We start from the raw sequence: 25,928 nt of genomic DNA, 5'->3' as shown, positions 1-25,928 counted from the left end.
GAGGAAGGAGAAGGGAAGGAACCACTGCTTTATGTTGGCCAAACATGAAAACTTGGTGCCATCCTCATGGAGCTGCTTTAAAAAGTATTTGTATAGATTCCTTTGATGTGGTAAATGGCTCCTCTGATCACATCTATGAAGATTCTTACAAGAACCAACTTCAAACAAGAACCTGTACTTATTTTTCTGTTACTTTGAAATACCTGTTCTGCAACTGGCATTCCCTTCTTTTAATGCTTATTTAAAGCTATGAAAAAGCACATTGTCTATTTAATCTTTATAAGCATATTCGCTAATTTTGATTTCTGTTTCCAGTGCAGAGTAAACATTGGACTAAACTCTAGTAGTAGTAGTTGTACTGTTTATTGTGTCAAAATATAAATATGCAGGAGTTTTTATTAGAATGCTTTACAAACTTTTGACTAAGTTAATAGTCGTAGTAGGAACAGCCAAAAAGTTCTATCTTATCAAGTATGCTGTTTCACAAAATACAAATCAGGCCATCACTAGTCATGAAACTTTACATAGCAGTGTATTAAAGTTACACATTTAAAAACACTCAAAATGTGAGTGTTCCCATCATTTCATCCTGCATTAAGCTTCAGATCTATGTGTATTTATTGTCATAGAAATTTGTGTTAATGTAGTGCCTGACTCCTAATGAATTATTTGCAAAAGAGGTGGACTGACAGTTTCTCAGCATATTGTGTTTGCATCTTAATGAACATTTTCTGCTTGGTCATGATCAAAATAGGAATACATTTACATAATGTTAATCAAGTACTTGTTCTTAACATTTGGAAAAGGGCAGGTCTTAAATTTAATTTTTACTGTGTGCACATCTAACACAAATTTAACAACTAGTTTAAACTACAAGCTGCTGTCATGGTGAAAACTGATGTTAACTATCCCTACTATAAGTTCTATATTAAATGTCCTTTTACAATGTTTTATAGATTGATATTTTATAACTCATTCCTATTGCTAGCTCCCTAGACATAAATCTTATCTGAACTTTCCCTAATCTTCCTCAACTTTTTAATTTAGAGGATCACTTTCTATTTTTAGCTATTCATGGAGTCATAATTCTGTTCTGCTGGTTTGGTACCACTTTTTCTTTGGAACCAAAAAGTAACAAGTTTTTTGACTTGTATCCTAAAGGAAGCAGGGTTTCTTGTTTGTGTTGTTTTGTTTTGTTTCTCTCTGTTGTTAAAACATTGACTAGAAACCCAGTCAGCTTAAAGCTGAAGAGAAACAGACAAATACATATAGAGGTAGAAATAGTTCTTTTTAGACAAGGTGATGCCAGACCTTATTTGTTTGCTGCCTCTGTTCCTTGTAATAGTGTTTTGTATAAAAAATTATGAAAGGAGGCATAAGAAAATAATTTGTGACACTCTGAATTAAAAAGAAAATGTCAGTCTTGGGCAACCTGTATTGGCTATGTAATTTTCATGGTTTTTTTTTTTTATGGTGGGTTTGGTTTTTTGTGTTTTGGTTGGGTTTTTCCTCTTTGTATTCCAAGAGTGTTGTGTATTTCTGGGTTTTATTAATTGACTGCCCAAAAGTTAGCATTCACCTTTCTGGAATCAGGAGGAAATCATGTGGTAAGAGAAATGTGTATTGGCTCCCATGGAATGTTTTGGCCATAGGATGATGTGGCAGAGCACAGGGAAGTAGAATGGAAAAGTGAGAAAGATGAGACTATAGGAAAATGAGGTAAGACTGAAAAAAGCCCCCAAAGGTTCACTTTCCTGTGTCCTTTATCCCTTTGCACTGACCGTGCCCATAACGGCACTGCTGGGCCTGCTGTGAAACTCAGTGCCATTCCTGTGGGCTCAGTTAATGCAGTACTCAGGTAACTCTGCCAGTTCAATTGTCATCAAATTCATATGCAGACTCTGTGAAGCAATTCTGTCCCTGAACTTGGTTCACACAGGTAGAAACCAGTTTTTTGAGATAAGCCATCTGTTATTAGTGTTAAAACACAGACCATTGGATTGCACCCTTAATTCTGCAGTAACCTTGGAAAATTCATTTTCTTTTGGATAAATAGTATATCTGTGTGTACAGCCTGTAGGACAACAGCAGGGGGGAAAAGGAATTAATACCAGTAATAGCAAAATAATGATAACTTGCTTTCACTTTGTAATATTCATCTATATATAGTGACTTTATTCCTGTGAATTGTTTGATTAAAGCACATGAATTTACTGAGAAAATTTTTCTTTCAACTGCCTTTATGCAAAACTAGTAGTGATCTGACTTGTGCCATCCTAGCCTTTTCTTCTCGATGACTATGACATTTCCACAGCATCAGAGAATTTAGACAAAATGCCTTTCTCCCAGAATTTCTAACACTTCTTTCCAGATGAAGCAAAAATAGTAAGAGGATCAAACTGAGAATCAGTCTTTGTCCCTAGAAGGTGAAATCTGCTATATTTCAATATGGCCTTGAAAATGTGCATCTGTCCTTGGTTTCCTTCAGTTCTTTGCTGTGTCTCCATTGAAAACTCCGTCACCTGTTTGTGGTTTACCATACTGGCTTAAGCCACTAATGGAGATGGGTTTGTGACAGGAGGCTAAGATGGGAGCTGGGGCTGAGGAGGAGCAGACACATGGCCCATTCCTCATTCCTGTTAAGATGGTACTTCCCAGGCTCTGCTGTGTGCCTGCCTGAGCTCTTCTGTACAGTAATTGAGAGGCCAAAGCAGTTGACACATATTGCGCTGGCATCTGGAATTTTAGGAAAGCTAAACAAAAGCAGGAGATATCTGTTATCACCTCTACCATAAATACTTTGAAGGAAGCACTCTGGTGGTAAAGCACAAGTTTAATGGCCAGCTTCATAAAGATTATTACTGGGTTTGATTTTACAGAGAGTTTTACTGGTGTACAAAGTGTACATATTAGCTGAAGTTATATAATGAGAATGTGATGGTGTGCTTTGTTTTGAGAGGGATCAGCAATGTTTTAATTGTCCCGATTCTTTCTGAAAGGACATGAATTCACTATTGAGAACCTTTGCATTCAGCTTTGCAAGCTGATTTATAACAGTTGTTCCAAAACACATATTGATAGTGGGCTCTCCTTGTGAGAGACAGAAGAGGGATTATTTTCACTTTGAAATCAGAATTCTAATGTCTTGAACATGTTCTTTCATATATACATGAGCATATTTAATTTTTTTTACTGACAAATTTTTTCCACTCTAAGTTCTGATTTCAGTGCTATAAGATATTCTGCTGGGTCTCTGCACTTCAAGGATGGAGGAATTGATCCCTTAGTGTAAGTTTCATTTGCATAAGTATGCTATATCTCTGTTGCATAATTATAGACCACCACTACAAGCAGCAGATTATTACATGTCTGGAACTTGAAAAAATATTTTTATTTGACATTTTTGTATTTTTTGTCAGTCAAGGGTTGGTTTCATTTTACAGAATAGTTGAATAGGGAAATGATGATTGAAGTAGAAGCTGTTTCAAGCGCCTAGTCTGTATATTAGTCATCTGCATGTTGCTATATCAATGTTTTATTCTGTAAAAGCGTTTTTCATTCTCTTTTTTATTTTTTCTGTAGCAAAATATAGGTATAAAAATGCATATGACTAACTTGGATTGAGAGATAAATCTCTAAAAATACACCATAGAGCACAAAACAAATACAACTGAAACAAACCCAAATAGTTTCATTTGCCACAGCCTAGTGATTATCTAGACTTTGACATATATAAGAGAGCTTAAGAAGAAATACTTCCAAGTGATTTCTGTTTGTCTAGTTTTGACAGCTTTTTAAGGGTGAAAGTGAGGTTTTTTTCAGGAAGTGTTTATGGATTACCAGAGGTAAGTACCTTTGTAACATAGTTGTGGTTCTAGAGAAGAGGGCTGGAGTTTCTAGTGCTGTTTAATTCCGTACCACCGCCCTGTGGTGCCTGCAGGAGGCAGCTGGAAGAGGAAAGGTCGGGCTCGAGGGAGGGCTGTGCCAGCGCTGGGTCAGCCTGGTGGACCAAGCCCCCCTCCACAGCTGGTGCTTCCTTCTCCTGCTCGTCTGAGCTGCAGGTTTGTGGTGTGGTGCTGAAAGGCAGCGCTGGTGAGCCCAAGATGTGGCTCCCAGCAAGGGAAGAGAGAGGCCAGCACAGAGCCCAGCAGATCCACGGGAGGCCCGAGCTGCAGCTGCTGGAGCCGCAGCCGGAACACCGAATGTTCCAGTCCTGCTCCACAAAGTCAGGCTGGAAGAGGCCTCAGCTGACTTGTTCAGAGCCCTGTCAGATCCCACCAGCTGACTTGTTCAGAGCCCTGTCAGATCCCACCAGGTTCTGCCTTGTCCCTGTTTTCCCACTGCTCTGGGGGAGGCTAAACCTTTGTTTTCCCATGTACCACGGGCCCAGTCACCATCTTGCCTTTGGGAAACCACACTGAGTGCTGTCTTCAGGAAGCTTTTTTGGTTGTTCTGTGGTGAATCCCCTTTTGGGGTAAAACACTCTTTTTTACACTTTTATTAATATTGTTGTGGTTATTGTGATTTTTCAGTAAGTTGTGATTGCATCTTATAATCTCTCCCAGTGTTTCCTCCACTATCAGAAGGAGGCAGGGGATGGCTTGAAGGGGTTTAATTTTCCTGCTGGGTTTTAAAGCAGAATAAACTTTAACAAAGTTGAGGTAGCAAATTTTGGCTAAGGGATAGAATTTGTAAAATGTAAATTAGAAAAAACTCTTAACTGAAATAAAAAAATATTTTTTGTTAATTTTCTATAGGTGTGATTGATCTGGGGGAGCTGTCTTTCAACTGCTATTGGCTTAATCTGGACACTGTTTCTGCATGAATTGATAAATGTGGATTTTCCTAGATCGGAATAATAGTGTTTCTATTCCTAAGTATTTGGCTTTATTCCTGTTACTTTATTTGTTTTATTCCTGTTACTTTATTTGTAGCTGTTAATGGAAACTAGGCAACAGCAGCTTGTATGTGGGCATCTTAACATTTGGGTGTGTTTAAGACAGAGGAGTAGGAGCTTCAGAGGGTTTAGGAAGTACTGGGGAGATTTGACACTGGAAACTGAACAGCTGCAGGCTTGGTGCTTAAAATGACACCAGTGAGAGGCGACAAGGTGTGTTTGAGAAGACACTGATAGCTGTGAACAGAACGCAAGTGGGGCTGTCATAGCTGGAAACTACAACTGTGAACTTCATTATGAAGTACTTGGCATAATCATGTACTGATCATCAGGTTTTGGTGTTGATGGCAGGGAGTTACTTTGGTGGGGTTTTTTTATTTGGGAATTGTTTTAGGGTGTACTAGAATTGAGTACTAGGTCCTTTTTCCTCTACAAGAAGTGCTCTGTTTTCCCAGTGGCAGAGCTTTGAGAAGAAAGGAATTGGAGGCATGTCCATGATATATTCTACCCCTTTAGTTCACAGGTCTGCAATCAAAAAACTTGTTTACTGTTGTTTGTGGCTGCCAGCACAAATACCAAGTGTATTGGAAGATCCTGTGGTTCCTCACTTGGATGTATTGCTGCATCCTAGTAAACCTTCTCTGAGTAGACCAGCGGTCCTGTATTCTTGGTTCCTATTCAGTCTCTAATAAATGGACAAAGAAATAGCTTGAGTAATTTTATAATAATAGGTATGTTCTGTAGAGCAGAAGTTTGTGCTTGGAGGGAATTTAGGGGGAGCTGAAGTGATGTCCCCAGTGTTCTCAGCCTGTTCACAAGCCTTTTATATGTCATGTTATATTACATCTGAGCTGGAAGATACTAAAACAAAATCCATTAGGACAAGACCTAACATTATCTCAACTGCCTTACATATAAAAAGATAGATGAAGACTCTCATTCTTCTGATAGAGAAAGCCACATGTCCATTCCCCTCAAGTTCCTGCAGCTTTATAAACAAATATTTGTGTTTATTCTTTGATAAAGCAGCCATAGAAAAAAGGCTGAGGCAGTAGATTGCATAAGCCTAATGGTTGGAAGATGAGATCCTCAGGCTGCTCGCTGCTGTCTGGCCTCAGAGTGTTCCCATTCAAGTCTATTAAAAGCTACCTAAAAAAAAACTTTTAAAAGCTTTTGAAACTGTGGGATTTTTGTTTGTTTGTTTGTTTGGAAGAAGTACTTCTTTACCTCCAGTGCATCTGGTTAGCTGTCAAGAGTGCCTGTTGTTCTTTCATTGTAGTATATTGAGGTATATTTTTCTACTCCTTAAGATGGTTTCCCACCTTTTTTAGTGGGGTTTTTTGTGGCTATTTTTATTTTAACTTCACTTGCTAGAGCTGTGGTTATGTCTTAATGGTGGTATTCAGTAAACCTTCAGACTCCTTCTCTTCAGTTTGGGTTAACAGACAAGTTCTTACTCAGCTGCATAATGTAAAATAAAAGGAGAACATTGTTAATTATGAATGACTAGGCTTATTAGCTGTGTCCAGACAAATATTGCAGAATTCTGGTGCCCTTCCCAAGGGTAAGTTTGAGATAGCTGTGAGCTGCCAGGTTTACTTTGTGTAGACTATTCCCAGCTCTCAGTAAATAATAACACAGACTTTTTGAACTTCTATGCAACTGTTGAATGTGAATTTATATACATATAAGAAATTCTGGATGCAGTGTTGGCTCTTTAGTGGAGTGTGGAATAACACAACATATTCTAATTGATAGTCAACTTACACATTATTTTTTCTTTCCAATTAGTTTTCTTCCTCCCCATGTTTAATGCAGTTTGACCTCATGAATTCACCACATGAAATGGGGAATTAGGTATGTTGTCTTGGTTGTGCCTGAAGCCCTAACTGTTGAAAGCCTGGAGTAATTAATAGTAAGGCCCTCCATTGAAATCCTTTTGGAGGTCATCAGTGATCTTGAAGGTTGGTTTGTCTCTAATTGACTATTGAAACAGAAGGAAGTCTGTTTCCTTTGCTTGTATTCTGCTTGTGCAGAAAGAAAATGAAATTAAAGAAGCTGAATGTGTAGAATAGTATTACAAGTTTTCATTGGTAAATCCATGAAGAAAATAGCAAACTCAGTCTATGTGCAGACAAAAAATTTGCACTGCTATTGACTTACCTGCAGAAGGAAACATTCATGTGGTATTTAATGTATTCTGATGTTTTGTGAAATAATATTTTGGAGATTTTTTAGTTTACAGGTGGCTGAAGTTATCAATTTTATCAGTTGTGAAATACAGCTCCCATGACCCAGATGACAGCTGTACCTTATCTCCCAAAGTCTCCATTCATCTTGGGTGGCATGTTCAGCAATGGATGATCTCTGTGTTGTGTTTTAATAGCATTAATATTTACTTTTCTTTTTAAATCCTGGCAGTGAAGCAGAAGGTTCTGATTAAGTGTAATCCAAAACAATACTGTATTTCTAGATAGTCATATTGATTGCAAGAGCTGACATTACTTTGCCCTTAAATGAAGGGAGCAGTTTATTTTCATAGTAGTTTGGTGTTCCATACATAAATCTTTGCAACTTGAGTTTCTTTCATATCTGAATTATATAAACAATGTGTTTGCTAATCTAGCCAAGGCAGTTCATTACAGCTTATAATGGGAAAGTTTAATACATTTTTGGCCTGTGATACAATAATCAGTTCTGACAAACCTGTGAAGCTCTGTAGCGCTTCAATGGCTTCTACTGATTTTCAGCTGTAAGAACTCAAACCTGAGAAGTCTTAATTTTTAACTGTAATTGAAATGTGTGTTCTTTTGTGGATAGTTTATTGGTTTTGATCCTATATTGTGTGCCTAAGGATAAAAACATAGGCATAAATAAGATTATCTGATTTGTAAGGAATATGAAAAGATATGGATTAAAATAGGTTGCTGTTTCATAGGCATTACATGGATGCCTCTGGTTTTTTCAGTGATTTGATGTTGGCTAATGGAAAATGTTAAGCATATTTCCTTCTTTTCTTTTTATATAAGTTTCTGACAGGAAATCTGTAGCTAAATATCAGTTTATGATTTCCATCTGTTCATGTATAATAGTGTCTTATAATGCAGTCCAGATTGGTGCCCAATGGAAACGTCCTATAGCAGGAGATAGGCTTTCAAGTGATTGTTGTACATACTAATTATTTTTGTAAATTAGTACTTCATATAATTTTGAAGACACAGAACTCATTTTAAAGACAGCTTTCTTGATGCAAAAATAACTACTAATTAGCAAAGATAGTGCCTCATATTTCTAATGACAGTATTTTTTAAAAGAAAGGTTTGTATAGTTGTGCTACTATGGTAAAATAAGAAAATAAAATACATCCTTAGATTCAGGTAGGCAACAGAAAGAGGAAAATTGTTTAAATGTTTTTTAGTTGCAAATCTCTTCGATCTCTGCAGGGTGTTTCTCAGCTAGTGACAACCAGATTAGGGAGCATTTATTGTAACAGATACAATTTTAATTCTCAGAACTCAGGTAGTTTAGACTAATTAATGAAACTGTTAAAACTCTAGCTTTTGAAAGATGCATGTCAGCATATGTTTTACAGTGAAGATTTCCACCTTCTCAGCTGGGAGGAAAGACTTGGTAATGGGACCCACGTGTTCCTGCATGGTGAGAAAACAAAACAGTGAGTAAAAAACCTTACGTGTGTTATTCATGCTCTTCATCACATCGGTCTTGATTTTTGCACAACTGACTGTAAGTCAGTGCAGGGGCGTTGGACTAGATGACCTTTCAAGGCCCCTTCCAACCCAACTTATTTTGTGATAAATGGTGAATTGTTGCTTTTAAACTTTGCAATCAAGTTACCTTAAAATACCTGTACTGCCTGAGTTTCCTGCTTTCACATGTAATGATAATCTGAATAATAAAGTTAACATGATGAATCATTTTAATATTTTTCAGTTTAGGACTAATTTAAGGACAGCTGTATTGTGTGTTAAATGAGCCAGGATGCTGTCTGTGACTTCCAAATTGGGCTGGAAGTTCTTCTGAGCGGCAGAATGGTGCTCAGCCTAGTGAGGTTTAGCTTTGTAATAGCCTAAATAATTATTATCAAGAGCTCTCACTTCTTGAAAAAAGTGTGTTTCATGTCCATGGTGAATTTCCTTTCACCAAGACAGTTGGCTGCAGTTGTTTTAGTGGTGTGAATGTGAATTTCTATGGGTTTTTGCAGCTCAGTTGTTATCAATTCAGAGCTGTTTTCAATGGGTAAGCTGATTTCCTATGATTTGCCTCCTGTGGCTGTGTGCTTTACACAGGGTGACCCTTCACAGGGAGCTGGGGGTATTCCATCTCAAGTTCAGAAGCTGGAACCAGTCATGTTCGTAGTCATGTGGGAGTGGGTCTCTATCATTTTGGAAAATGAAAGCTAATGGCTTCAGCTGCTTTTTTGATGAATATACTGGATGAGTTTGTATCTGGGCTGAAAGCAGGGATTGTTCTCAGTGCTTGTCTGCGCAGCAGATGTGCAGAGACAGCCAGTCTGGGTCCCGGCTGGGCCTGTGTCAGTGACCGGCGCGGGCCCAGCGCAGCCCCCGCTGCTGGCAGGAGATTCTGCTGGCTCTGTGGCACCCTCAGCTTCCCTCCTGGGGAGGAGCAGCGAGAAACTCCTCTGCTTCCCAGGTGCTGAGAGACAGGGTTTAAAATCAAACCTCACAATACCTAAACCGACTCTTTTCCCCCCTCTGAGCAGCTGGAAGGCGCAAGAGCAGAACAGAGCTGTGGCAGCTCTGTGCTTTTTCGTTCAACGGGAAATGTTGTATTTTGAAATAAAACTTACTCTGTGCAATTGTAAATACAGTTTTTAGAAGTCAATATATTACAGAAATTGTACCTCAGAGAATAGCAGGTTAAAATAGTTCATGGTGTGTACAAAATTACTGAAGTTCCCAGATACTTTTTAAGTACCACGTGTAAAGTCAAGCAAAATTTCTGCTACCTGTTGTAGTTGGAGTCTTGTAGCATTGACTACAGAGAGGGGCCTTTTCCACAGCCTCTGGAATAAATGGCTGCTACTTTAACCAAATTACCATTGGGATAATATGTTCACATTTGGGAGCACAGAGGGGAGGCCACTTGGACAGAATAAACTCTTTTAAATTTGATATAGTTTTGCTGAAAAATTCACTGTACATATGTACTGTGGTTCATTCTGGATCTTGTTTAAGAGCTCTCTTCTCAGTTGGTCATAGGCTAGTAATGTACAGAGATGTCAAGTCCTGATCTACAACAATTTAGATACAGAATTTCCCTTTGATGAAAAGTGACCCATTTTCTCATTGATAGTGTGATGTATGAAACGTAGTGAGAATTTTTACCCTGAGTCAATTTTAACCCTGCATATTGATGTCAGCCCAAGATATCCTTGCCTTCCTGAGAAGAAGATAAGTTGGTATGAACTAGGTGTCAGAAGAGGTGTGAAAATATTTTGAGGTGGCTGTTTGGAAACTAAGTTACTTTAACGTAGGAATGTGGAAGTAATAAGATTTCAGAAATTATTTTAATATGCACAAGGGAAGTTAGTGTTTACAACTTACATACAGCCGTAGTGTTTCTGCCTTTTTAAAGATAAACTGTGAATTGGAACAGAAGATAAAAATGATGAAGTAGATATAGAACAGTAAGTGAGGAGTTGAAGGATGAGAGTATGCACATTTTCAGTGTTCACTCATCATGGAGCTTCCTTTGCACCACATCATACTATAGAGGACTATTGCCTCTTGACTTTCCCTCCATCTCTTCTGCCCAAACTTGTGTATGAATTGTTCTTACCATAATATGATGTCACATGGATAGTTCCCTCTTTAACTACTGCAATTAAATTTGCTGAGTATCAGGAGTCAAAGTTAAATTTATTTTATTTCCATTTATTTATTTTTAAAATTTATTTTATTTTATTTCTTATCTAACAATGTTGCCGGAGAGTCTGTATCATGACAAAGAAGTCCTTTTCAAGTTTCCCTCTGTTCACTCAGTCTGAAGAGTGAGTTCACTATTTAACATGTATCTGGAAGGTGATGTCATCAGAGTTCACCAGTGGTATTCTTTGCTTTGAAGTATCTCAGATAACTAATGCATTTCTTATAAAAAACTATATCAATCAGTATATCCTCCCACAGAAGTTTATAGTAGTGCTTTTGTAGGCCCTGCCCCTAGAAATGGCTTGGATTAAAATAGCTTCCTGATTTAAAATTCTAAAGTAGTAACTTCCATTTCATATAGCAGAGGGGAAGACTTGTGTGTTTTTTCATACATGCTTTATTAGAATTACCAACAAATATTTATATACATCTTTACATGGTTGCAGCTTGTTAACATAAAAATGAACTTGTGACCCTTACTATTCATATATGCAAAAGTAGTAATTGAGGCTTATGGAATTTGAGGATGGAGACTTAATGCAACAGCAAGGGAAATTTAAATAGTATATACAAAAACCATTGATGGTCACTGGAGACTTAAACCAAAAGCACCTCAGCAGAATTTGGGTTCATGAATGGAGATGTGAAGAACAGAGAGGAAATGTTTTAGATTAATTTGGTAGTTTTCATGCTGGCATAGAAAGAAGTGTTATGACTGTACAGCTTGTCTGGGGAAAGCTGAGTTCAGAGCAGTACCTGCCCCTCTGATGAGGGCACAGACTTCTCAAAGTCACAGCGTCTTTGGGAGCTCGGGCAGTGACGTTTCCACAAACCATTTCTTTAAAATAGAGTTTTAGCATTGCTATTCATAGCTGTGCTGACTGTATAATATTTCTTTAAAACCAAATTAAAACATCATCAGTGCCTTGGTATTGACAGTTCAGAACACTTCCGCTCTCAATGGCAGCAAAAGCATTATTGCCTTCTAGAGCTCTGCAGGCTTCAGCCTTATTAGAAATGGGTTAATGCTAGATTTTAGCCTATTGACTATTGTTGGAAGCAGATTACTTTGCTTGTATAAAATAAAATCTGACCACTGAAAGTCTTAATGTCTGCAAAAGATAATCTGACCAAATATGTGGGTGTTCCTAGTGTTTGGTTTGGGGTGCTTTGGTTTTTTCTCAGGACCAGTCAACTCTGCATACTGTGCAATTCTGACTGCTAACAAAGCAGTATGTAAAGCTAAATGCACTTTCCCATCATAAAATTAGTATTTTAATGAATTTGAAACACCAAAAGAGAATCTTAATTCCTCTTTTTCTCTGGACTTACTGGGGGAATTCTTTTTGTCTTTTATTTCAGTGGCATTGCCTTACCCAGCATAACATTTGGCAGTTCTGACTTTTAGTAAGTTCAGTGATGGTATGTCTTCTGATAATGAATAATTGTGCTGTATTGTGGTTAGGAAGCATTGGTAGAGATTGATGAATACAAATCTGCTGTATCCCTCACTGTGTGGGACCAAAATACTGACCGGGGGCTGGAATTGTTTTTAGCTTTTTGTAACAGGTACCTGAGATGCAGTTGAAGGAATGGTTTGCCCTTTTTTTCTGGACAAATTTTCATCAAATACTCCTTCTTGTTCAAAAAAAAAAAAGATCTGGGAGAAGATCAGAATATTTCTCATGCGTGTAGGAAAAGAATTCCTTTTAATTAAAAAGCTTAATCCAATCTAAATCAGGATTAACACCAAGAGGCTTTCAATGAGCCAGCTGGCTCTCCTGCCAGAGGGAAGTTTTTTGTACAAAGCCACCTTACTGTACACATCACTAGCCTGGACTATTTCTGTTTTTACCAAGCACAAGGAGCTCCATATCACACTGACATGAAATGAGGTCAAGCTCTTGCTTGTATAATTGTGATTTTACTAATCAATGTCTGCTACAAAGAGATTTATATTTGTGATGTTGATGTGCAGGTATTTGAAATATGATTGCCACCGTTCCTTGGCATTGAGAAGATGATTCTGGAAGGTTTGCATTAGCTGCTAGTTGTGTCACAAATGTTCTATAATGCGTGGTTTCAAACTGGTATTGGGGATTTCATGTGGGCATCTCTCGTGACAGTCTAGCTGAACCTCAGGGTGCACCAGGGGGGTGTGTGGTGAGAGGAGTTTGTAATGGTCCCTCTGTGCACTCCTTGGGTGCACAGGGCCTCTGCTCCTTTCAGTCCTCTGAGAGTCAAAGGGGAAGGGCTCCCTTACAGCAGGTGATTATTTTATTCATAAAGGAACAAGGTTGATACTGCCTGTATTTCTGTTCCTTGTTCTGCTGAGAATAGCTTGGACTTAAGTGTCACGAGGGGAAGGATACAGCAAAAAGAGGTTTCCAGAGATAATTAAAACATTTTAATTTCGTGTTTGTTGTAGTTCTAGCATTTAATTAAAAATAGGGGGGCTTTTGTACTTTCATTTACTTAAAATGGCTTTGATGTTCCTGAAATGTAATTTTTAAGTGGTCTGTATGTTGTTAGAGCTTATCTTTATTCATGCTTATCTTTTTGATCTTGCAGATGAGGTCTTTAGGCTGCAAACCTTAGACTGGAAAAAAAGATAAAGCAATATTTTTAATCTATGTTGATATTTTAGCTACATGAAGTAGAAAATGTCTTGATTAACAATTCATATTTTTGAGGGAAAAATAAAACTTACTTCTGATTTATGTACAAAGCACCTAGGGTATAGAATTAAACTGAAGATCTTAAATTAAGCTAAGACCAAGATAAATAGTTTCTATAAAGAAAACAAAAAAATATAATCAAGAGCTTATCTAATCAGTATTTTTAAAATGTAATTAAAATTAATTCTGTAATGACTTAACAACCATGGGGCTCATGCAGCATGCAGGCTCATTTCTGTTTTTTATAACTTCTTTCAAAACTTCTATTTTACACAAGCTCCAATAACAACATTAAGGTTAGAAATCGTGTTTATCACTGTAAATGCTTAATCTATACATAGCCAGTGTCGATTTAGCAAATATCACGCTCTATCTGTTGGTGCTACACAGAGTTCTTGTAGGGTTATTCTTGGTACTCCAACTTGCTCAGATTCCTAGTAAAATGTTTAGCTCTTCTACCTTAAGCACGTCAGCTGCCGTTCTGATCAGAAGGCAGTGCTGTTTGCTGTCTTCCTTTTTTTGGCTGTTAGAGCAGATGGCAATAGCTTATTTTCCAGATTAGGTTAGTTTAGCCAAGATGTGTGAAGACAAGCAAGGGTATAAGTGCAATATGTTGCAAATAACAGAATGTCTTAGCAATTAGTTTTATTAAACCTGATGGGACTTACTAGAATACAGCATTGTCCTTACATATAGGCCTTTGAATGATTTTAACAGATAGTTTAGTGATTCTTTTTGCTTTTTTGCTAGTCAATACCCTTTTAAAAAAGTGATTGTATGGCTGCAGAAAGCTCATGTAATAATATAAATAACAAAAATATATAGGTAAGCACCAGTCTCCAGGCTGCCTTACTAAATAGAGTCAGACACTCTATATTGATCTTGCTTTTTTTCACTATTTGAATTGGATTTTTCTTGAAGGGGTGACGTGCATATTTGTATAGTGGAATGCTTGTGACAACTGCATGTGTGTAAAAAACAGTTCCATTAACTTCTCCTGCTTACACTGGAGACCTGCATTAAGATATTAAGGCACTATAAATAAAGCAAACCCTACTTTTATATACTCAGCTGGTGTTTATTATTTAGAGAACAAATCCCTGGTTTGCAACTTATTTTTCTTTGCTCTTATCATAGTCACAGTGCTTCGTAACAGATTACTGACAGTTTGGGTGTTCTGAAAAGTCACGAAGCTTTTCCTTGTGTGATTACATCCCTCTCTTTACAGCTGTTTACTTGTCCCAAGGAAACAAGAAATTGCAAGTGACTGGGAGAAAAAAATGAATGGTGACTGTTGTGTTTGTTCTCCTGCTAATTCATCAACTTGAAGTCAACACCTGGGTCAAGCAAAACAGTTCAATCTGAAGTTGGAAAGCTTATGGAGCTGCTTGACATATGCTTATTTTCAAATATACCACATCATGGTGCATAAACATTTGGCTTCCATAGATCTTTACCTAACTTTATAGCTAGCATTATGTGCAGTATTCAGGAGTCATGGAAGTGATGCTGTAGTTAGAGCCGAAGATGTGTTTTAAGTATGCACCTTCTGTTTTAAAGCATTTACAAATTTTTGAAATTTTCATGTTTGATGGAATTAAGTAATTTTTTTTCTGTTTTATTGGATGCTGTTTTATCGAAGTATTTGCAATAAGTAAATATATTATTTCTGGGAATAACCATGCTTGCTGGGATATCTAAACTTTGTGTGTATGTGGTGGGTGTGGAAAATGATTCCCAACATCAACTTTGCTACAGATTTATGATTCTGTTTTAAGCTGTTGTTTAGTTTTCATTCTTGGTCAGAGGAGAATGGAGTCCATAGTGAGTAGGTTTGCAGTCCTGCTTGGGTTCAGTGTTTAGGCCAATCATGCATTTAACAAAGCTTTTGGGCAGGGAGACAGCTTGAGAGCTGCTTGCCTAATTGGCCTTGGGAGCAAGGTGGAAAGCAAGCTGACACACCAAGTCAGCTGGCTCCCCTGGTGCTGCCAGCTCCAGGAAGGCTGTTTGTTGGTTTAATGTGGTGTCCAGTAATGTAAATATACAGCAAGAGTTTGCTCAGGGAGGGTGCTGTCCAGGCCAGCTCTCCAGTTCCTTCACTTCAAGCCAGTGTGGCTGAAGTTTGAATCCACATCTTTTTCTTCTGTTGGGCACCACTCGAAGGCTGCTGAGCTAAAATTTATTTTAAGACTGAGTCTTCCCTCGTCTGGGTGGGCACTTTCACAATGAAGCATGGCAGGCACATAAGTCAGATTGAAGAGAGAGCCTAAATAATATCTGTAGATACATACAGAAGGAAAATAGATGTAGAGGACAAAGAACATAGTTTGGGAAAGTAGAGACGTATGCTCTGAATTATTCTTTCAGTTACTTGAACTTGATTTTGACAGCCAGCAAGGCTCTAAATGTGTCTTTCATCAAGAGTGGTAAGTACTAAGTTAGAGGGTAAAGAAGAATTTCTGATTGTGATAGATTTCTTTGTTCAGAAATCCCAGGAGGTTCTTATGCTTCTGTGAAAAATGTGAGGAATTTGAAATGTTTGGTTTTGTTAATCTTTAAGTTGTTAGAATCCATGACACACTATTTTCTTTGGGAAGATTTTGTATGCAGTTATGCAGTTAATTCTTGGATTTGAAGTCAATGCTAATAAGCTTGTTTTACCTAAGACATTTATCTGTTTGAATGTGCAAGGAATGTAGACTAATAACTCCTTACAATCCCAGTCATTTGTTTCTATAATTATTTAAATATTGTTCATTTGGGTGATTTGTTTCTGTAATTATGTAAATATGGTTCAGCTGGGTTTTCAAATATTTTTAGAAGTATGTACGGGTCTACTGCATTTTAACAGGTGATTTTATTAGTTGGGATCCTTCGCCTGTCCATTTCTCTTTCAAGTATTTCTTGTTAGTAACTTTTGAGCTTGTTGAGAAACTGCTTTGACTTGAAAGGGCAGTAACCTTGAAATGATGGCATATGGATGAAATGTTGCTATTAGTGCTTCTGCTGAAGGAGAAGACATAACTTGCCCATTATGTGTTATTTTCTGGTAGCATCTGACTGGCAAGCCAGTTTGTTGCTAGCCATGATATTTTGTGGTTTATTGCTACAAGAGGATGGCTCAAGAAATGTAAGTCATGCCAAGAGGGTGAGTTACAGAAATAGGATGAAGGCAGATTTAGAAGAACATGTAGACAAATGGGTGAGAAAACAAACTTGTTCTACTGTTTACAAAGCAGCTACTTCAGCCAACTAAGGATTTTCTGCAAGTAATTCATCTGCTGGTAAATAATCAGTTCAGCAGCTGTTATTACACTGATCATATTGGTGCTGCCTGTTTGCAAATTGTCCTTGCAGTTGATGAAAGTTTGTGTGCAGGATAGCTGCAGATGACAGAGTTTATCCCAAGGGTGTAGCAATTATATTGTGTATTACAATTGGGAAAATTCAACAAGCAATAATAAAACAGTGTGAAACGGAATATTTTATGCCTTAAAATTACTCTGTATTATAGTTTTATGAAAACATGTCTTGTGCTCAAAGGTATCGCTTACTTAAATGCCACATATCTTTTAAAATGGGTGTAGTTATATAATGTGAAATTTAGAGTGTATGATCTTAACCCTATTTAAGCATTTGGCTCTTAATAATTTTGCATAAGTATTTTTCCTACAACACGAGGTTTAAATAGAATGCAGTGAAAGCAATAAGACTTTGGGACATTTTGTCCACTGAATCTCTGAGAGGAAAGAAATCACCCATCCTTATTTTTAGAATTTTTAAAAATTGTTTTCAGTGAAACCAGTCCAACCTTATGTAGATAGGTGCTTGTAATCAAAGTTATATTTGCAGGGCTGTCATCTAAGGAGATGTTTTGGTAAACATGATATATATTTAGTAAATACACCTCCCTATCTTCCACATGTCAAATATCTTTAAAGCATTTCATTTTCTGCCATATTTCTAAACACATATTGTTCATTTTTCAGCCATTACAGGGCTTCTTCTTCTAAGATTATTTAAATTTTATAGAAGAACAAATGAAGTAGTTAATCAAATGCCCATTAACTTCTCAAATTCTCTAATTTCTGATTACATGGGTACCCCAAAGACTATTCTCAGTTGCATCTTACCATTACTGGACCTCTTCCCTTCTCCAAATAAATTAACTAACCTTATAAATAGAAAAAAATCAATATACATCATGCATCACTTTAAGAGTTAAACAGCCTTTTCAGTAAGTAGCAGAAGTTTCCTGACTTTACAGGAAGAACTGCCAACTGTTTGTGATTGAGAAAAAATGTGCACTTTTACAAAATTTGCAATTTTCATTACTGTATTACTTGTAGACTAGAATGAAACAGGCCCTCAGAGTGGCTGACCAGGTTAGACACTTCCAGGTGCTTCTCTTGCACTTCAGCAGTTTATATCCTTCACTTCATTTCAGATTTTTTTAAGTATTACAATTATTTCAAAAAGGTGATTTCAGTGCTTCATCTTAAAGATCAGTTTTTGTTTCAGCTTGAAATGTAAAGCCTCCTTTTTTTTCCATAATAGGACTGTCTGTATACATCAGGCTTGTGAAGGTTCTGCTCCTTACGTGAGTTCTTGCTTTCCCTCTTGCATTGGAAAGCTGAAGGTGGTTGGATGCAATAGCCTTTCTGCTAATTGCATCCAATCATGCAGCTTTTATATCTTATGCATGGTCTTTAAAGTGCCCTTATCACACTAATTCTTGAATCATCAAGGTTTAAAATACCTCATTAGAGAATGCTTCTCATAAATCCTCTTGCAAATCATGTCTCTTTTTCACAAATGTTTCTCTCTTCCATGTAAGCGTTATCAGCCCTGGGGTTCTGTGCAGATATGATTAAATCTGGCTTAGATCTACTACTCTGGTGTAGAAAATACCAACCAAATGTGTTTCATTTCAGCCTCTCTAGGTGGTATTCACTATCTGTGTAGCCTTGGGCAGCCACATGGTTAACTGTGTTCCCTACTGAATGCTTCCTCTAATCTGTTACTGGCAGGAAGGGGAGACTTGCCAGCCCCATTCTTCTATAGCCATCTTCAGAGAGATGAAACCTGAGTCTGTTGCCTCATCTCTTTCCAAAATAGGATGTCTGCCAGCATTGATGGGAGAGGTAGCAAATGAGAAAGGAAGGAGCAAAAACTGTGACTGATGTAGTGGGGAGCAACAGATGTCATGTGGAAAATTGAGATACACTCAATAAGCATTTCCTACAAACATTTTCCTACTGATGTAACTTAGTTATGGGGTGTGAGATACGAGCATATGAGAGAGTGAGTGAGTTTAAGCTTTGAAGCGTTTCAGACAGATGGAATTTTGTGGTTTAAGACAATTTACGTGGAATTACAGGGTAGGCTATTCACAGCTTGATGATTCTGCTTTAGAAATGATTTTATGTTCTAATTAAAGAGATTTGGTGAAAGAGAATAGAAGAAACTGCCTAAAGAATCAAGGGAAGTAAAGGTCAAGAGCTGCTGCTGCTGCTGTTAAAAGTGTGTCATCTCTAAAGAGCTATAACCTGTAAAAGAAAATAATACAGAGAATTACAGGTTACTCTTGTGATATCAACTTCAGCTTACACTGTTGATAAATGTAGATTTCTTTGAATACATTATTAAAGGCAGTATCACCACACATGAGTGAGAAAAAGTGTTTTGACATCTGTATTACAAATTGTACTAAAGTGCATACTTGTCTAGAACAGAAAAAACCTGAGTCTGTTACTGTTTTGTAAGCACCTCTTGCTTCTATTCTTGTCAGACTTCAAATTAATAAAATCTTCTTCCATTATAATTTTTAACTAGGGCTATTGTAGAAATCATGTGAGATATTTCAGGGATGTCACCATTTTCATAGTTCATTATAGACTTTCCTTTTGAGATGGTGGCTCTAAAGACAATGACATCAGTGTGAGTCACAGAGTATGCTCTGTGTTCCCTAATTGTTTTCTAGGCTTGGTGTTCTGTATTGGACTGTCTTTCCTTCATTTTTATTGATGAAGTTTTGTTCAGATATGTCAGAAATACATACTACAGTTTGTGTTTCCTTTATTGCTCAGGAGTTGCTGCTTTTCACCAGATTGTGTTCTAAGGTTTGAACTTCAGAATTGGTGAGACTTACATTGAAATTTTATGTTTTTCTTCCTTAACAGAAAGGGCTATTGCAAGGCATGAAGTCAGAGAAATAGAGCAGCGTCACACAGTCGATGGTCCCCGACAAGATGTGACACTGGATGAGGAAGATGATGTGGTGATTATTTACAACAGAGTACCCAAGACTGCCAGCACATCCTTCACAAATATTGCCTATGATCTCTGTGCTAAGAACAAATACCATGTTCTACATATCAATACAACCAAAAATAACCCTGTTATGTCTCTGCAAGATCAGGTAAGCTGCTGAATTTGGGATGTCTTTATGAAACCAGGGAAGAACAAAGGAAAAAAATTTTGCTCTTGTGAACTTGGGTGTTCTGATGTACTTAACTTCTTTGTCACATGTTCCAGTATAAACGAAATCGAATGTTTTCATATTTTCTTTGTAGAGAATATTATTTCTTAATAGGTTGAGGCTTTTGCTTGGCTACTGGAGGTGGTAAGTCTCTGTTTATTGGACAAAAACGAAGCTAAAAAGGGGCATGACTGGGGTAGAAATGACCTTTGTTGTTAGAACTGTTTTGGCTGTGTAATACAACTTGCCTGTTATCTCCATCTGCAATGGATGCAGTCTTAGGCAATTTGCTCTCTGAATAGTGCAGGCACTGTGCCATGCTGTCAGGGCTAGACTTGTGTCTTTAGTACTGGGGCTGGTCAGGTCTCACAGGTGATAAAAAGCATACAGAAAAGTGCTTGTAAATAGCTTGCTCTGCAAAGGACGGGTCACTTAGCATCCATTAAAATCCTCACTAAAACCACTGTAGTACCGGACTAGAAATGACCATGGCTACTGCATTTTAAAAAGATGAGGGTTCAGTGCCATGTTTTTTATTAGGCTGGGGTGAGGAAGTAGGTTTATTGGTTTATTTTCATTAATATTTCCTTGGCCGTCATGAGTGCACTTGCAGAGAATCCAGGTTAGAGATCTGAAACATCACTGTCATCATCCCTGCCTGTAGAACAAATGTTTCTGAGCTCTCTGCTGCTGGTTGTATGCTGATCACTGAAGTTGATATGCAGCAGAGGCAGGAGCTGCTCTGCATTGCAGCATGTCAGCTCTGAGCCGTCCAGCTCCTCTGAGTGCATGTCTGCAGGCTGAAGCAGCTCAGCACAGCTGGGCTGGGCCAGGGGAAGCAGATGCTAAAGGCCCTCCAGTTCTGTATTTTGGAGGAGGGTTTAGGTAGGGATCTCTGTGCAGAGGAAATAACGGACTTGGGTGATACTGGAATCTGTTTTGTGACAGTTGAGTTGTGTTACTGCGGAGTATTTCCTCCTGTAAAATTGTTCCCTGCAAATGAAAGTGGTACTGTCATACATGATTACTCTGATTATGAAGTCTGGTAGTCATCATTAAAGTCCTGTCCACTGCATAGAACAAGTACTAAAGACCTATGCACTAAGAGCTGGGTGATTTTTCAAAAGATTTAATCAACCTATTAATTATTAATTTAAAATCATACTCAAGTCAGGTATACCTAGTACTGCACTTCCCACCAAATTCTGTTTCTTTCAAGGTGTCTTTTGAAATGGAAGTCTGTTCTGGAGGATAGGAGAGCTAGTCATTGAATAGGTATAAATTAAACACAGGCTACCTTAAATTTCTACATCTGTTTGAACTTAATTCAAATAAAATTTGTTCTTTGCTGGCTTAGTTTTATAAAATAGAAACTCTTCATCTTTCCTCTAGTAATAATCTATTGAAAAATGAAAATCTGTCTGTGCTGAGCATGTACACGGTACTGTCAGTCCTACCTTCATTTCATACTATGCTCTTGTCCAAGATGGTAAATAATGTAGTTTAATTAGACACTTGATACTGGTTTTTGGTGGCCATTAACTGGGATATGCTGGCAATGAAGAGCTTCATATATTGCACAGTTGTTGAAAGATGCAGAAATAATGATTCACCTTCAATCCACGGAGATAAGACCTTGCCATTGCAAGTCATAGTGCATAATTCAGGAGATGGCAGGGGTGCTGAGTGGTAGCTCATGGTGTTTACTCTGTGTGGGCTTGGATTAGCCTGGCATATTCATATGCCACCTTCACCAGTATAGCTCATTTGGGTGCGTTAGGTGTATATGTGCCAGTAGTAAAATACATAAACATATCATAGAGACAAAATTGTTCTGTTAGTGATACTGTTTGTTTAAGCAAATCTGCCTAGGTAAGGTGAAGATTGCTTCAGGCCTGGCAGAAATTTGTAAATTCGTGAGTGTTCTTTTGTGCAGTTTTTCTGCTGTACTTCTTCCAAACTACTGTAATTCTGTAACAGATTCTAAGTTCTCAGCCCATCTGTGAAACCTTTACTTCTTGAATGCAGTATGAAACAAATGATATTTAAAATCCACTCCAAATATAGTCTCTATCTGATTTGAGATAAACTGGTAAGAGTTCCTAGCACTCATTTTAGTTTCAGGTGGAACTTGTCCCAGGAGCCTTCCTTTCTTTTGCAGCACCTCTGGCAGCAGGATCCTGGGAGCTGCCCCTCTTTCCCCAGGAAGGGCTTTTTCTTTGCAGCAAGCTGAGTGCTGTGTTGCTCATGTTGCAATTCTGACCTGTGTGCTTTTCTTAACTAAATCAGAGTAGTTGTTTGGTTGAGTTTTACTTGCTGCTTGCACGTTTCAGCAGTGACACTTTGTCCATACAAGAATGCCTGTGTCACATCAGGATGGCATACCAGTCACACAAACTTTATTGCTTTTGTTACATGGTGAAGTTGTCATTGAAAGCACTTAAAATTAAATTACTGTTCTGCATTACAGCATGTGTTCTTGATATATTATTTAAAAAGTGAGTGTGAGAACGTTCTCTGTACTGTTATGAATGCTACAATTATCCAGTGTTTCAGTCCCTCAGCTTGCTGGCTTCTGTTTCTTGGGTTTTTTCTTTTTCAGTTTCTCTCTCAATTTTTCTCTAAAGAGCACCATGAACATATATTATCTTGCTTCCAAGTGCATTCTAAAACAGTTGGTCTCTCGGAGGACAGCACAGTCATAATGGCTTTAGTGGTACTTATTTCCTCTGCTAGTGCAGGTTTCAGTGGCTGTCAGAAGTGGAACAAGTGAAAGGCCTGCAGCAACTCTGCAACAAATGGAAGTACTGATATGTGCTTGTGGATATTTAAGAATTTTTCTTTTGGAGTTAGATGGTCTACTGAGTACAAGTGCTGCATGTGTGCCAATTGTACTTTTCCTTCTGAGAAAGAAAGAAAGAAAAGTACAAGGCAGGTACCTTCAAGGCAGGTATCCTGGCTGTACTGTGGCTGAACTGGTGAACTCAATCTTTTCACCATCTCACAGAATTGATTCTCAGCTGTCCTTGCCTTGAGCTTGCTTGTGGTTGTTCATGGCATGCAGGCAAAGGTGTGCTGCTTGATTGTTCCAGCATTCCAGACCTGTGGTTCAGAGCTGGCTCAGACGTGCTCACACACACTCAGACTCATTCTTGCACACTAGCGCACACACACACACTTGTGCACACCCAGGCACTCTCACACTGAGACACAAGCACAGTCACATGCACACACATCAGATACACTCAGACACACAGTCACACACACACTCTTGCACACGTGTGCACACGTGCATGTGTGTGACTGTGAGTGTGTCTGTGTGCATGAATTCATGTGGGAGTGTGCAGTCAGACTCTAGGGAAGAGGCACTGATGGCTGCAGTTACTGGAGAGAGATCAGAACTTAGAGCATCACTTTCATTTGCACACATGGCTTTTTCTCAGACCAGCTATGCTGGTTGGGTTTTTCCTTCTTTTGGCTCACTGGGACTTGTTTTAAATTCCTGCTGTCCTAGAAACTGAATGTGTTTAACTTACCTGTCAGGACATCTTATGCCCCTGGAGTACCTTTGATCGGCCTTTTTAATTCAGTGAACCTCAGCTGATTTCCCACTTACTGAAGGCTGTGAAGCAACTTTGTAGCTGATTATATAAAAGCACCCTGAAACAGCTTCACAGGAATTCCATTCACGTCTATCTTAACTTTTAAAGTCGCTTCAAATTTTATTCAGTTGGTCTCTGATGGAGAAGCTTGCTCTGTCTCTTGAAAGCTACAGTATCTGCTAAGCCCTGAAAAGAAAAGTAAAATTGATCATATTTAACAGTATGAAGCGGTGAGCAATATTCATCTCTGACCTAAAACGTGTGAAACCAGACTCATTAGGCTGTCCATGACCTGGAACAATTCTGGCTTTTGGAATGCTGCAAATTATGAGAGGAAAAAAAAAATCTCTTGCCTGCAGGCTAGTTATAGGTGTTAAAAACTATAGTTCTCAGGGGCTCAGCATGTTGCAGGTCCATCCTAAGACAGATGTAAATGTCACAGGTGTGTTATAAAACTTTCCTAGCCTTCTCTTAACTTGGTTGGTGTTAGAGGCCTGAAACATCTACATTTTGATGCCAGATGGCTGGCATGGGGATCTAAAACAAAAAACTTATGATTTTGTACTTAACATTACCTTATGTCTAGTCCAAGTCTATTAGAAACTGAAATTAGAAATCATCCCAGATGATACAAGATTTCAAAAAGCTCATTCATGGAAACATAAATGTACACTTTAGTATGTGGGCTGCACTGCACAGCCTAAATAGCATAACTGGTTTACTTGGAGAGTTGTATCAACCAACCATGACATTTGGGGTTTGTGAGTGAGGGAAGGAAAGATGATTGATATTGTGTATTTAGGAAATATCTTTGCCAGGTAAAGAAGTATTTATAGCTGAGGCTCTCCACTGAAAATATTTTGTCGTTAATTTTGGAAAGATACAGTGAATGGAATTGTGGTTTATTTCAGTTTATTTACTGAAGGTAAAGTTAGTTCAACTGGGTTCAAAGTCCCATATTAACAGTTTGTGCTATGGACAAAACCAGACAGGAAGCCAATGCAGTTTATAAAACACCATTGTGTAACATTGTGCAGTGCTTTTCATCTAGATTTGCCACCATTTTAATGTGCAATATATGGTTTAAATTTTGTAATGCCACTGACTGTAAAACTTGTATACTAAAAAATTCATGTTGCCTGTTATTAAAAATTAGTATAAATTTCTGTTATCTGAGCATCCAAGAGCCAGTGTTTAAAGAAATAAGGTTACCAATCTCTTAAATCATAGACCATGAGTTTTGCACAATTGAAGAAACAGCAGCAGGCCAGTCTCACCTCTTAAAATCTTCAACTGGTATGTTATAACAAATAGTAAATATTATGCTTCAGGACACTCTTAATATACTTGTCCTTACAGAATGGTAGTTACTGTGTTGTCTTGAGCTCTTTGCTTTTTTGTCTCTCTTGTTTCACCTTAGAATCTTTGTGGTTATCTGTTTCTCTGTATAACAGAAAAGATATTGCAGATGTGCAGAGAACATTATCTTTTAATTCACAACCTCAGAAATGGCATATCTTTGTCAGACAGCTCAGGCAGTACAAATTTATCATCCTCTCTTTATTATCCAATTCACTAGTTTTGGAATAACTTTCAGTTACATGCTTTGATGTTAGAATATTCTGTTCATCTAGTAAAGCCAAGCTCTATCAGGATTTGCATGTCCCACTTAATTTGATCACACTCTCTGGTTTGGGGCATGTGTCTTATTTTGTTCTTTGAAATGTAAAGCTATTCCTATTTTTGTGAAGTTTGCCAATAAGTGCTCTATCAGCCCTCATTCAAGGGCTACTTCATGCTTTAGCATGAAAGTTTCACTGAAATGTTAGGCTTAAGATGACTATTCAAAATAGCAAATCTGTAGATCTGATTTACATGGCATGCATTTATAACATTTCTGGATTACTTGTGCATTGCATTTTGGGATGGAAGAGCAAATGAACCATCAGATTTGTTTCTTATATCCCAATAAAATAGGTCTAAGAACATGCTGTAAATCTAGTACTCTTTTATCTGAGGGACTGAATATCAGATCAGACAGACAATTCCATAAAATATGTACTTGCATTTCTACTGAAAGAATCCTTCATTCCTTTCCAATTACAAATAAAATGGACTGACAAAAATATAAATGTTTGTTTTGCTGATGTTTTTGTGAAAGTTTTCCTTGGACTGTCCTTCTGATTGCTGTATTCTGGTTTTGTTAGTTTCTGATCATTCAGTTCTGATGACCTAAAATCAGTCATCTGTATGCTGCAGGAAAGACTATTTTAGGGGGCACAATTTTTTTTTATAATACTCAAAATAGAGTTTTTAATCGAATGCATTATAAGATTAAAAGCCAGGAAAGGCCGTGTATGG

General features: G+C 37.8%; 1 protein-coding gene across 1 annotated transcript in view; it reads left to right on the top strand.

Annotated features, from left to right (window-relative positions):
• Positions 1–25,928, top strand: part of HS2ST1 (heparan sulfate 2-O-sulfotransferase 1) — a 74,535-nt gene that overhangs the window by 37,864 nt on the left and 10,743 nt on the right. Inside the window, exon 2 of the mRNA XM_054285605.1 lies at positions 19,667–19,905. Coding sequence (XP_054141580.1) covers positions 19,667–19,905 — 239 coding nt within the window. The remainder of the gene's footprint in view (positions 1–19,666; positions 19,906–25,928) is intronic.

Source organism: Melozone crissalis, unplaced genomic scaffold (assembly GCF_028551555.1).
Source record: "Melozone crissalis strain CALT ecotype California unplaced genomic scaffold, PUWL_Pcris_2 ptg000045l_1, whole genome shotgun sequence".
In the NCBI taxonomy this organism is placed as follows: domain Eukaryota; kingdom Metazoa; phylum Chordata; class Aves; order Passeriformes; family Passerellidae; genus Melozone; species Melozone crissalis.
This window is presented reverse-complemented; position numbering and strand designations above follow the sequence as displayed.